Source organism: Petromyzon marinus, chromosome 3, assembly GCF_048934315.1.
Source record: "Petromyzon marinus isolate PM22_M1 ecotype Great Lakes invasive population chromosome 3, UKy_Petmar_22M1.pri1.0, whole genome shotgun sequence".
Classification (NCBI taxonomy): Eukaryota; Metazoa; Chordata; class Hyperoartia; order Petromyzontiformes; family Petromyzontidae; genus Petromyzon; species Petromyzon marinus.
The window spans coordinates 11,544,824-11,559,899 of NC_133669.1; the positions used below are offsets into that span (position 1 = coordinate 11,544,824).

At 43.2% G+C, this 15,076-nt stretch overlaps 1 protein-coding gene across 1 annotated transcript; it reads right to left on the reverse strand.

The window, feature by feature from the left end:
* Positions 1 to 2,045: 2,045 nt before the first annotated feature.
* On the reverse strand, positions 2,046 to 15,019 carry LOC116953797 (myelin and lymphocyte protein-like). The gene is made up of 4 exons (XM_032974075.2): positions 12,841 to 15,019; positions 7,589 to 7,759; positions 5,661 to 5,828; positions 2,046 to 4,673 (listed from the first exon to the last, which is right to left on the reverse strand). Exons 1-4 carry the CDS (start codon positions 12,958 to 12,960, stop codon positions 4,599 to 4,601), a joined length of 534 nt encoding a protein of 177 aa, XP_032829966.2. The 5' UTR covers positions 12,961 to 15,019; the 3' UTR covers positions 2,046 to 4,598.
* Positions 15,020 to 15,076: the final 57 nt, after the last annotated feature.

Genomic DNA, 15,076 nt, shown 5'->3' on the forward strand with positions numbered 1-15,076 from the left:
AGTGTCCTTTCCAAGTCCCACCAGGTTTGTTTAGATCTGGGGCTTGGGGTCTAAACAAACAATTCTGAAACATCGCCTGATGAAGCTGGTTGTAAATGTCGTGGGTTTACTCTCATACACACTGGCGTGCTGAAGTAGTTACTAATTGACACTTTTTTTATCTAACAAACCTTACTAATTGGCTGTGTCGGGTGGTGGTGAGTGGGATCAAACCCAAAAAAGCCTTTTTTATGGAGATCTCCCTTCTCAGATCTCCAACTTGTCATTATTCTTAAATCCCCCCCCCCTTCACCCCTCCAGCCTTCCCACAATGCCAGCCTATTCCAACCAAATGAAAAACGCCACAATGCACAATCAACACAGTGGTTGGTTTAACAATTAAACACTCACCTTTTGTCCTCTTGCTAACAGAAAACAACTTCCTTCCTGCACAGAAATTGATGTCTGAATCACTTAAATTAGCCATTGTCTGTAAAACATTGTTTTCTGCTGAACAGCCCCTCAGCAAACTAGAGCAACACCTTTGAAAACACGCCAAAGAAGCAGACTTTTTTTTTTAAACCATAAACCCCGTACACAATAGCCTCACACTATACTATTAGTTTAAGGGATTAAGATAACGAATACCCTACACAGCCAGTACACTGTTTTGAAAAACGGTGGTTCACTGCAAGTCACATACAAGGCTCCAAACAGACAAACTTAAGAAAGGGATCGGCCTTAAACAGTGCTGCCCAGCTGCCTTTTTTTGTTTGTTATTAAAGCCAACCATCCATACGGCAGAATGACAGTTTTTTTTATTCACAAGAGAGATAATGAACCCTTGATGGGCTCTCAGCTGTGTCGATAAATATTAAGCGAGAGTAACACACACTTAACTAAAAGCATTTACAAGTCACCTGCGCACATTATGAAAAGAAAATATAAAAAAAAACTAAATACATTGCATGGGCGTGCGTGAAAGTAAAACTCAGCAGAAAGTAAGGGTAAGAATCTGTCGAAGAGGAGTGGTACGAGTTAAACGTGTAAAAAAATAAAGTGTTGAACTTAAAGTGAAATGTCATTAACCAAAACTAAACGTATAGCCCTTTGTAAAAAAAAGAAATGCATTGTTGGATGAAGGCCTTCCCCAACTACTAGTCTTGGAATTTGTTTGACCATACTTGACCACGCTGGTTATTGCAGGCTGGTAAGGGGAGTGGAGTGGCACTGATTCAGATATCACTCTCCACTGATGTTGGCTGTAGTTGGGAATCAAACTCAGGTCGTTGGGTTAGTCCCACACTGCAATGCCGCTCCCCAAAATTGTCTTCACTATACAGTGCATCGCATCGCTGACTAAATATATATATATCCGCATGTAGTTTGACTGTCATTTTCTATGGATGTTTACAAATATTTAGACTTAAAACTTTCGTGACTGCAGGAATTCATATTATTGGTTCTTTCGGTAAAGTCACGTAAATGGAAGACAAAAAAATTAAATAAACCCACGCTGTTTCGATCGCAACACACAAGCGGTCTTCATCAGGCGGAGACCGCTTTTGTGTTGCGATCGAAACGTCGTGGGTTTTTACTTATTTTATTTTAGATTTTTCATCAGGCGGAGAGAAGACCGCTTGTGTGTTGCGATCGAAACGTCGTGGGTTTTTACTTATTTTATTTTTGATTTTTCATCAGGCGGAGAGAAGACCGCTTTTGTGTTGCGATCGAAACGGCGTGGGGGTTTTGCTTTTTTTTTATATTTACGTGACTTTACAAATCTTATCTTTTCACACTCAGGAATGTATTCTTAAACTCGGGTACATTCACTTCAAAAGCAGTAAAGTATTTGTCTATGGTTTCAAGAAGTTCACCCGTTTTTGTCCAGTGACATATTTTGTGTGTGGTGCAAGTGTCACATTTTCTATGCCTTTTCGCATATTTGCCAATACCTCAGTCGCAAGCAAGTTGGATATGCAACGCCGTTCTGTAGCATATATGATACTTCATAAACTTCAAGTGAAATGTTCAAATACAAAAATGAGGCAATATGGTCCAGTATATATATTTCAGATTTTTATTTGCATAGAACAGTGGAGATAACAGTTTCCAGTACAATATTTACAAATAGTTAATATCACGTGACAAAACAATGTCATTCGACAAGGATGTGTATTATTTCACACGTGGGGAAAAAAAAATTCATTCGATATTTCTACACGTGTGAAAGGTGGAAAAGAAAACAATAATCCGAAAAGAAAATATAACGATAATCCTAGTCTTATCATTCTCAACCCCTAGCTACAACTTTGTATAAACAATGTTGCCATTGTTCTTGCGTAGTTTGCTTGGCACGAATATCGATCGCGCAAAGGAGGGAATGGAACTTTCCAAGGTTCAGGCTCTCTGATAAAAAATTGGCGCAAAACAAATTACTCGGGGCGCTATTAAGGCCACTAAAACGTCCTGGTTTTGGCCGGAACAGGCCACGTTTCAGAAAAGCTGCCTTGGTGTGCAAACTATTTTAAAATGTCCTGGGTTCCATGCTTGCTTAATGATACCGGCCATGGGGGAAAGCTACCCGAGTAGTGGGTGGGGTTTATAGTGGGCAGGGCCTGTGGGTAGTAAGCAGGGCCAATGTAAGAAAGAGGGAGGCCACTGAGAGTGTGGACAGTGCTAGTGATGGAGTGGGCGTGGTTATGAAAAAGTGGGCGGGGTTGACAAATGAATTAGCTGCCAGCTCAATTTGTCCTAGTTGAGCATCAAAATACATTTGGTCGATTTAGGTGTAATGATACAGCAATTAACCAATTTAAATGTATTCTTATGCTCATGATATGTGCAATAAATCACACGTGAAGATTTTTTATTCGGGTAACTATTCGATCCACCAGAGCCCACTTTATATATTAAAAAAATCACGATAAAAATAATCCAATGTAAACCTCAGATTCCTGATAATTAATTGAATATGAGGGGGACAAATCACGACACACCAACAAATGACCCCTTACAAAATGGATTTCTACAATTTGCTTCATAATCACAACGTGCATCGGTATTGCCTTTGCATACATCAGCACACGGAGCCAGAGTGTGCAGGCAGTGCAACTGCACTGGGGTCCACTGGAAAAAAAGGCCTCCGGTTCTGGGCAATGAAGGGGGGGGGGGGGGGGAGGCGTGGGGCAACCCATTTCATTCCTTGTACCCGGGCCCATGCCAACCGGGCGAAATTGGAAGTCCCACTGTCGAAATATGGGGTCAAATTTGGAAGGATGTAATAAGACAAAGTCTGGCAATTATACACATTTCAGTGTTAAAATATTTATCTCACCTCTTTGTGTGAATCGTAATACTACATAATTATATTTATTGCCAAAATGCTCAGCAGAATCACAAGGCATTTTCAGTAAGGTCCTCCATTGGTATCTTTGTGAATTCCTCAACTCTCTCATGCGTCGTGTTCACTGTGGTCGACTGCTATGCTATATAGGTGAAAGCTATTTAATCATACGTAACATTTCCATCACGTTTCGGGGGTTCCTGTGCATGTGAGGGTTATGAATTGTAGATGGGAGGACACCAGGATTCTTGGAGAAATCTCACACGTACAAAGTATAAAACACTTTGAGCAGCAATACTGACAACCTAATTGTTGTCCTTCATTAAAACTCTCTATATGCTGTGGTGGAGGCTCATAGGTAATGTCTATTGAATAGACAGGAAGTCCACCTCTCCATATAATCAATATACATTTACATACAGGATATAGAGCCCATAGGTTTCCGGTGTACATGTCGAGTTACGCTTGATGTCTGTTTATTATTTGTGTGCGTCACTCTTTTGCTACTTGGGGGATTGGTGGCGCAGTTGTCAGTGAACTGTGTTACCGGCCACATGGTATATCACCAGCAGTGCCTGACATCTGGGTAACACCCCACACTGCACCTTTACTAAACATTTCAACTTATAACAGGCGCAGTGTTTGCTCGCTCTCTAAGAGAAAGAATGACTCGGAGGCGCGAGGGGCCACAGACAAGCGGGAAGGCAGCCACAAAGTGAGGCGATGCCAACGTTTGCCCAAGCTCTGGGGCCGTCGATACAAGAAGTTTTCAGCCAATTAATTATGTTTACATGTGCGAGAAAACCGGAGCACTTGCAGGAAATCCACGTGTTTGAGGGGACAATGCTCTATCCCATACAGATAGAGCAGGTGGAGCTCCCATTTGCTCTATCTGCCTTCTCCTGACAAGCTAGGGCATGGCACCTCGACACCCACGCTTGATTAGCGTACCAAAATAGTAAACACAACCCCCATGGCAATACGTTGTGGGTATGCAAAGGGCTGAAAATAAACATTGTTTTATTATTATACTATTCATTGGTAAGTGTAATCAAGCAGACTCGGAGTCCCACGCAGATGGTGACATCAGCATGATCCACCATGCTGATGTCACCATCTGCATAGTGCTAGAGTACTGGATTGCACGTGGACAATACTACGCCCAGCCACAGTAACATTATACCAATACAATTGAATACACACAAAGTATGTAGAATAGGCTTGCTTTCGAATTGACGATAATGTTTGGAGCAGGCAGCTTCTTGGAGACGAATCAATTCAGCTTCCACCGCTGGATGCTGATGAATGCGCTGACCGCGTACAGGCCCGTGGTCAAAAACGCAAACACCTGGGAAGGAAAAAGTGGAAGGAGAAATGAAAACATCTCTACTTATGAATTATCTGTTTAATGGGAAATGTCTGTATAGTGTTTTACAAAAAATATTGATACTCACGTGTAGGATTCAATACATGTGTCATAAGTGTAAGAATGGACGATTAATAGATGAACAAATGCATCGTTACAGCCCGAGTTAATTACGTTTTTTTGTCGCTCAATGTGTGGAAAAACAATGTTACTTATTTATCATTCTAATTATTCTACCACCATTTCAATATCTGGAAGTAGAAAACATGGAAGCACTTGGAAAGACTGAAACATGGAAACAGTAAAAAATACAGGTCGCACCATATTAAAGTATTTTTTTTTATGTAAGACTGCCAAGTAAATAATAGTTAATCCAATTGAACAGTGCATGGTGTGTACAGTGGGATGTGTCTAAATGACATTCTGCTGTACACAATGGAACATCCTATTTCCTGCTGATTGAATGATAATACATTTAATTATTTAGGGGCGGAACTAGGACTACATTTAAGCTAGAAGAGTTCTGAAAGCTGTTCTGGAAATGTCACCTTATGTTTAAAAAAAAAAAATCCTGTTCATAGTATTTTAGGAACGTAAGGTACAATAATATGGGATTGTTATGGATAGGTACACCTTGTACTCTACTGGTAGTACCTTACACCAATAATCCCTACTCCAAACCAGCTGAACAGTGTTCTGGAAAATATTGATTGAGAAATCAAGATGTGGGTGGAACATTTGACCTCTAGCAATATGATTAATTCTGATGGTTCAGGCATGAGTGTTTTCAACGTTCTTATTTTTACCTTGGCGTTTAATGGCAGTACCTCTAGTGGCTGCAGGGGGTGATGCTAACTAATTACATACCCCCATATAAAAAAAAACAAGGAAAAAAAACATTCACACGCGATTAATTGCATTTCCATCAAAAGTGGCATGTAGCGAAGGGGGCATGAAATCCCACAGTACCGTTGCAGCGACATTAACGCGATACAAGTGAAGGATTGCTCCCTGAACGTCCGTATTGCCGCGACCGCACTCTTCGATGTACACGTTGAGCATGGCGATGGTGGCGTTGACCTGCAGCACTGAAGCACTCAGGTAGAGCGTGAACGCGAGCATGTTGAGCGCCAAGTCCTGCAACGCGGCCATCGCAAGCAAAAGCAACGGGGGATGGCGCATCAGCAGCGCGGGGTGACCATGTGTGTGCGACACAAAATTATTACAACGCCGTCATTATTAGAATGCACTAACGCAATTGAAAATAGAACGATGCAGGTTCTTTATTTACTCAGAGATCCTCAGGTTCGTGGTAATAATGATTCGTCATGTTTACACCACAAATGAGCCAAATCTCAAAGTGCATTGTGAAATGACCACAAATTAAAAATGTAACGATGCACACAAAAAAACATAGAATTACGGAGGGCTAGAACAACAAAACGACAAATCCTTGTACTATAAACTAAGAGTCATTCTGGAAAGACTATGCCCGAAGATGTTCAGACAGCAACACTCCTGAACTTTTTGGTGTGCATAGGCAGCGAATTTGAAAGTCCTGGCACAGCACGAACCAAACTCAGGATTGTACCACCACCGTGACGAGCTTCGTGGAGAACATCAACCTCAGACATTGTTTGAGTGGAGAGTTCTTGACGGGCTATATTCAACAGATCACAGCTATATAGAGGCCCCAAACTGTTCAATACTTTGTACATAACCAATAGCAAACAAAAAAAAACATATATAACATCCCATGTAAATTGTACTAATAATTGGTGTCATATTTTTCAATCGTGATTTGACCTATTCAATGCTTCTACGTATTGAACATCGTTATAGAAGGCCACATTTTACAGATGTTGTAAATGTTTGGTATAATATAAAATCAATCTCAACAACTTGTTTTCAAGAAGGTCCTATGTGAGCTGTTTGGCCACTACCTAACAGGGTACAGGTACTGTTTTTGTTTGTTATTTGTTGAGAGTAAACAGGAGCTTGAGCAGCACACTCTCGTCTCCCCCAGTATCGATGGCCACAATGCACCAGGTGCTCATTAATGGTTGAGTTGACCCAGGGGAAGCTAAAATCAAATTCAACCTTTCATTGGCGTTGTGCATCATGGTCAGGGATCGAACCCAGGTTACCAGGATCATGGCAGAAAGTGCAGACCACCACAACCACCGCTCTACACACAGCTATAAACACATACATTATGTTGAGATCGTACTATTGGCAATGGATGGATTATTGAGGTGAAGTCGTCAGCGCAATATCGTATAAACCCAGCCCACCAAGTTCGATTTCCGTCTATAGCTAGCATCAGTGGTGAGCGATATCTGATCCGGACATGGTCACCTCCTTCAGGGGAGGATAGTGCAGAAAAACCCATGATTATACTGCACTTTATATGCTCCTATGTAATATACCCTTCCACTACCAATCCAAACTGCAATTACCAGCATGTGGTAAACTATGGCAAATACGCCTCACTAGGCACGCAGTGTGGGGTGATAGATAGACAAAAGGGCCCTACAGTATTGTTATTATAGTGTAAAGTTAAAACCAGATGAGACCCCACTGTGACACAGCACCAGGTGTATACCAGGTACAAATGATTTTCAATGTATTTACAAGTTAAAGCTTCAATTATTTAATTGTAATTTAATGTAACTATTAAAAAAATATTAGGGGGTTTTTGCTTTAATTCGTCTCAATTTATTATTTTTATTAAAAAAATGTAGTTTTCTATCTACGTGACTTTACCGAAAGAACCAAAAATATAAATTATCGCTCTCCCTAACCCTATTACACACACACGCTGTGTTGTTTATCACGAGAATGATCACCCACAAATAATGAGTTCCTCAGAGCCATAGCAATGGATATCTTTTTACCAGATGGATCCAAGTGCTGCTCTGCTTTGCTGTCCCAGTGAGGTAGAGCACCAGCTGGATGATGGACAACACGCAAAACATGACGGAGACCAACATCACCCATCCCTGGTGCATCTCGGTGCCACGGAGTTGCGTCGAGGCCACCAGGATCCATACGAGGGCCCCAGATACCTGCCACCAGCAAAGAGACCAACGTTCACACGATACCCACAGAACGTGTGCTTCCCTGCTGAGAATACTGTGGTTATTGCTTCCAAGAAAAATCAGTGTCCTCGCTTAATAAAAATAGATGAAGACATCAGTTTAACACGTAGGCTTTCGCGACCAATATCATCCATAAGAGGTTTTTGGGTTACATCGCGTGAATATGTGTCGTTAAACCCGCCCACCACCCGAGACTGTCAACTAGGAAGGGTTGTGTACAGGATTAACTGCACGTGGTAAATGTTATGTTGGGCAAACAGGACGAATGATCAGCACGAGACTAAAATAACATCAGAGAAATATTAAATTCTCCCGAATGCAACTGTCAGCAGTAGCAGAACACGCGTGCCAACAAGGACACCCAATTGATTTTGATAATGTTGAAGTTTTGTGCAAAACTAGCTATTACTGGCCAAGACTATTTAGAGAATCTATCGTAATTTAAAGAAATAAAAATAACTGTAACCGTTCGGATAGCTACCGTCTTAGTGCTGCGTGGAAGCGAATCAACAAATAAAACATTATTTTAAATGCATGCCTACAAAGGGCAGCGTACTTCAATGGGGATTACCGTTGGTCGGGCTATTTTAATAAACACAATAGACAGGAAGGACAAGTTCAAAGGGCTCGCGTAATGCACATGCGTAATGTACGTTGACTCAGTAACCCCCCCCCCCCCCCCACATTGTGCAAGAGCACAGTAGGATGGTCAAAACATCTACGCCTCTATATAAGGAACGAAACAGTTAGACTTCTCCACAAATTTGGCTGTCGCCTGATGAAGCTAGTTGTAATTACTGGCGAAACGTCGTACTTAGATTGTAAATGTTGTGGCTTGGCTCTCCAACACACCGGTGTGGCTGTACTAGTGACGAAATGGCCACGTTCTGTTTACGTGACACAACCCTTACGAGTTGGCTGTGTCGGGTGGTGGCAGGTTTTAACGACGCATGTATATATTTACGCGATCTAACCCAAAAAAACCTCTATTAGATATGGAGACATATTTCACAAGTAGATTAATCAGTGGAACAGTTACACTGAGACAACATGAAGTAACAAAATACACATCGCAAGGGGATGGCGCACAAGAGAGACGGCGCTTTAGACGATGTTATTCACAGCCACATTAGACGATGTTTTCACAACATTTTTACGGGATAATTAAGAGGCATGCCCTGAATGGAGCGAAATATAAACCATCTCACATTTCCTCATGACACAGCCATTTGAACAATCAATGGTAATGAGTTATGGTAACTTACTGAAATATGTAACAAAGAAGGGAGTAAAGTTGGGCCTGAAGATAAATGAACTCAAATTAAAAGTCATGGAGAAACTTTGCTAATCCAAAGATGCTACTTGTCGGAATAACAACTGAAAACATGCCAGAGTATCTTCACTTATGACAATTATTGAAGATAGACTAGAATTATAGTGAGGAAATAAACACGCAAATGAACATGTAAGTGAGAGCGTAATAAAGCGCTTTGGGAAAACTCATCTTGATTATGAAAAGCAACATGTAAAAGTTCAATCACTCTGTAATTCGTGCAGTGAATACGAATCGGAAACAAACAAAAACAGTGACAATTGCAATGGAGCAATATATTCCAAGTGCATGAAGAGGCACGGACAGAAGTATGTGGTGGCATTATACTGGAACAGAAAGGGGGAACACATTAAAACAAATTCGTGGCAATTGGAAATGGGTCAAGATCTGTTCCAAGTGATATGCATTGCTAAATAATAAAACATTCCATTTTCGTACAGTGGGGTACATGGGTTGCACAATATGGACACGAAAAGGCCAAAGGTTGCCTCTTGGTCCAAGGTCATATTTTACAAGTGCAGTCGGTGACGGTGGACACAGAACTCGTTCGGATATAACTCGCTGCTTATTTTAGCAGTGGACTGGTGTCAAACCCATGTTGCCGGGTTCATTGGACAGAGTATTATTCATTGTGCCAATGCTCCACAAAGTAATTTTTTTTATTAGCAGAAATTACCTGTTTTTTGTGTTGCAAGGAGGCATTTTTTATTATTGTTTTTTTCTTTCATTTCAATAACCCATTTCTCCATGCGACCTTGTTTTTTGTCTTGCCACTCACATCTTCCATGGCAAATAAAGGAAGTGATTCGAGTCGAATTAATTGGAAAGTATCCAATGTAAATAAGGACATAGATAAGCAGGCAATGTCTCCTACACAATATTCTACGTCAAAATCATTCTTACACAACCCATTGGCCCCACGGCATTTTGGGAGCACATTATTTTAGCAGCATCTAGCATGAGCAAACTCTGGACCAATTTTGACGCTGTGCGTCATATCAGCAGCTATTATTAGGGTAATGTAATTAAACATGATTCTAAATTCCCATCACAAAAAATGCTTTATTTATACATTTTCCCTAAATGTAAGACCTTCATGAACGCATTGGGCTTAAGGTCTTTGCAATGGCTTTTAAGGTAAACATTTGCACTAACAGTACGCTTTTAATATAGCTACAAATAATATAGACCGTAACAGACATTTAACCCTCATAAAAGTAAACGGCGTGTAAAATTGTATTTATTTCACACACAATGACAATACAGATGGCCTTAGCAGGTACTGTGAGCGAGGATATATTCAGTCCAGCAGAGAGCAAAACTAACAGGGAGAAGACAGATTGTTTTAATTTCTTTTAAAGCATCTGTAAGTTTACAACTAATACACCGAATGACCTCTCTTCTCTGCAATATATGAAACCATCGCTTTGACAATATTTAACGACCTGTTAATAAGATGGTCATTAAAGATTCGTAGAGTCTCGATAAATAGATAACACCCGGCACTAGCACACACATTCATAGATTAGTTGTAAATACATGTTATACCGCACCTGCTGAATTAGATGATACAGTGACCCGAGAATACGGAATGAGCTTAGTATCAACCAATTTAAGAAAATGTCAGACCACAGAAAAAAGTTCCACATTGCTATGTTGAATACGCATGTACGTTGAAGTTTTGTCGCACCATACGTAGCCAACCAGGCGAATCGGATGTGTATGTATCGGACGAATACAGTTCACTTCCCACTAAGTGGCATCTATTTTATTGACCTAGGGTTTATTATAGGCTTGGTCAACTCCCATTGGGGCGAATCGAGTATTTTAGTTAGATTTACCACCCAGTTAATCATTGTCAGCAAGCGTTTTACAATTGCGAGTAAATTTAGTTTAAATACGGAGTGTCCGGTGGAGCAGTGGCGCAGTGGTTAGCGCACCGAGTTCAATTTCCGACCATGGCTCACGTCGGTGGCGAGTCATCCCTCCCCCATTCACCAACACGCACTGACCAGCCTGGTGAAATGTGGTCAAACAAACAGAGCAGTATTATATAGCATTTAAATAAAGTCTTGATTTCTAATTTGATGGTTCCGTAACGCTGCTCGGCTGGCTTGGAAGGCACTGGACTACAAAGTATGTCCATCAATAACAATCCTCGATTATTGGACTATACCTTTTATTATCGTACCCTGTATTCCTAGGACACAATGACACCACGGTATCGTGCGGACACCAAGAGGAGAGATGGGGCCTGGCAAAATAAAACAGAATTGGAACAGCCCCAATTCCGGACTGAACTTAGTACACGCCGCATTCATCCAGCAGTGGCCCGACAAATGGGCTCTAAAACACCCTCAGTGTCATTCTGCGAAACAACACCTGCTATATACGTGTGTTTTTGCTCCCTTTAAAGACGTTTTATTGACGAAATGTAATTAGGTTGTTTGCTTGTGCTGGTCAAAGTGCAAAAAAGTGTCCTGACGGGCGATGTGGCATGGAGGCGATGTGTGAAATGCACCACATGGAGGTGAAGTATACACGGACGTCCCTCGATGTAGAGGACAGATAAGCTGCCGAAAAGTTGTCCATTAAGCGAAATTCCACGGACGGCATTGAGTTGGCCGTGCCACGAGGGATGGATGACTGCACTGTAGAATTCCGCCCTTTCCACAAATGCACACGGGGAAGATGAATCTGAATGACGGAATTCACTCGACTGTATTGTGAACGTATACATACATACCCTGGAAAGCCTCGCCGAATGTGGTGACTCAATTCGGATTACGCGTTGCAACAACATTACCTGGGAAAGAGTCAATTGAGTCTCATGACCGTCTTCCGTACGATCTGCCGTTTAAAGATCCCATAGAGTCGCGGGCTCGTGTCAAAGTGATTTGCTGTGCAAGCAAGCCCTTAAGATTTCCAAAATCGCTGCTGTCAGCGAGTACCCGCTGAATTGCGAGTGCACAAAACGCACAGCGCAAATCAACACGCCTGGCCACCTTGATCTCACCAGCCCGGGGCATTCGCCTTGTGTAAAGAACGACTGCAAGGCTGAGTAGATCTAGCTGGGCTCCTACGTGGTCTGCGGCTTGAAGCTTGGCGGGCCGCTGTTCCACTCCGTGCTATGCTGCTGTGCTCCAAGCCATGGCCACGGACAGAGAATTCGATCCGAGCGCAGCAAGGGCACCCGTGTGGCTGCGCGCGAACCATGATGCCACCGCTAAACACAGGACATGGGGACCCCCCCTCCCTCCCCTCCCAATTATAGTCCGCAAAGGTTGTTTTGGGGGCAAGTGCGGCTTGGTCGTTAGCGAGCGCCGATCATGAGGCCCGAATGGCACCTCCGATCAGCGCGGTTGGCTACGTACGGCGCGAAAGAAGTTCAACGTACAAACGTGAATGGCTGGCTGGTAAACGCGCACGCGCGCGACCCCCCGCCCGTCTCTCCTAAGCGGCGATGTTCACGCACCGCACCCAGTTAAGCATGAGTCAACCTAGGGGTATGCCCAGACGGACCGGTTCAAATTTTAATCGCTGTTGGCCGCGAGCCGCGTTCGCAGCGCGCTTCCTTGACCAATGCAACACTCCCGCTGGGCCACCCGTGTTACCTACCGCTGGTACACGCAAAGACCCCCCCCACCCACCCCGTATGTCTGTGGTGTCAGCGAGCACCCGTTTACACGCGGAGGAGCAAGCCGAGCAGACTCACCAGCTCTGGGATGATGATGATCCCCGATGGGCTCCTGATGGTGTCGGCTCCCAGAGGGAGCTCCGCTGAGAGCGTGCACATCTGGCCACTGCCAGCACCTTGCCCCGCTCCGGCTGCCATCGTCAAACACGTGGCGAGTGGCAGGCGGGGTGCGGGGCGTGCGGGCACGCGTGGAGACGAAGGAACTCGCGGTCGAATGTGGTTGGCGATGGGGCGGTTGCCAAAGTTGTGGGCCCAACGAGCGGAGATTACAGGATAGCCTTGGTGGTAATCCACAAGCCAACAGTCGTGCCGCAAATACGCGACAGCGGTACGCCGATACTATACATGCACGGTGGGCAACGTCTGATTATCAGCGCACTCAACTGGCTGTAGAAGGCAATTAGAAGCAGAAGTCTGCTCTGCGTTTAATGCGCACACACGCGCGCATATATTTTAGTCGATCGCACAATTGGGTGGGTCGCCGAGCGAAACTTATCCGGCAGTAGAGAAAGACACACCGAGAACTGGTTAGTGCGGTTTATTTTGTGCAGCGTAGCAATAGCCTAAAGGGCTACTTTGTCGTTGCTTATTTTATAGTGACGGATAATACCTCCTCCACACCGCAGTGTACCAGACTGCGATTCCTGTTATCATAACCGATATGGAAATCAGTCGACTTTAACCAAAATTGTGTCCATTGAAAATCATCTAATTAGTAAGCGAGCAGTGGACCTGACAATTATGATGGAAAGTGACAATTAGTGGTATGCGAGACCTATGTACTTTTTCAAAAGGGTAAACAACACCCTTTAAGAAAGTCACAATTCGTATGATACGCAATCTCGGTGGTGATTGTGCAATGCACATAAGACAGCGACATTTGTGACTTTGTCTGCACAGCTATAAAAGTGCTCGCTTCAAAGGGGTGGAATTGAGGTTCCAGACACAACAGAGAATGCTTATGTAAACCCTACGACGAGCGCTCGTTACACATTAACCCGGCGCACATACCGTTTATACAACGTGAAAGTTTACTGGCGCCTAATTATTAGCCAGTCTGTGGACAAATCACTCGGAATGCGCCCGATCTCGTCACACCTCCGAGGCTCTGCAGGTTGAGCCTGGATAGCGCTTGGATGGGCGACATACCAACGACCTTCCGAGTGGTCATTCGGCGGCTGCGCAGGGAATGGTGCAAGGATATTCATCACTGCATTGTACATGCTATGCCCCCCCCCCCACCACGTCCAAGATCTCCCTACAGCTCCACCAACCCACAGAGCAGCGTGATGAACGACGTTATGCAATGCCTGCTACGACTCGCATGGTAAGGGGAGTGGATTGACAAACAGGCGGTGCATTTATCCGAGCCAACAATGAAGCGACAATGGCGATCATTTATTTTAGCTGGCCGATAATTAACGAGACGTCGGTTGAAGGACACGGGGATGCATCGTCTTAACCAGCTGTCAGAAATCAGAATGCGAGCGGAGTCACAATCAGCCATGATCTAGCCACTGGTGGATGGAGGTCTCCTCGCCCGAGAAGATACCAGCTAATGTGCAAGAGCTAAATGGATTGTATCGTGAGAAAAAATACGTTGTGAATGTTCAAATCCATTAAAATATGCCAACGGTTGTTACGGTTGATGTGGCCGCTGGGTGGTTTGACGTGCAGTGTAATCCGAGACGTGGATTCGAACGCGTATTTATCAACGTCCGGTTCATATCTCCTGCCCATCTCTACCCCCCCCCCCCCTTCCAATCATCAAGTGATGATTGTGTTCTCCAAACTTACCCCCAAAGTGCTACATGTTTATGATTCGTCAACCATGGAATAATTTAATTCGAGAAAAAAAATTGTCAGTTGCAAAGCATATTCATATCGACAGCAACAAAATTAACAATTTTACCCTGCCGTTTTAAATTCGGTGTGGTTTTCAACCTCACGCATGCACGCCAAAACATTGCGAAAACATGAATACGAATACTGATGTACCAGTTATCTTACATTCCTTTGCTCAGGAAAGTAATCTCTGCGCGTCATTTCATTGTTGTGCATGATCAATTAAGTGATGGTTCTTAAGTGACAATCAAAATAGTAAATTATAGCTAGAATATTTTAAAAGATCGTTTCGTACCACAAACAGGAATGAGGTTGGTGTAAATCATGTTTTTGATGGAGAAGTATACATTTTTTTTAAATAGCGCAATGCTAGTTAACCTTTCATCCATTATTTATGGAGTAAACGCAA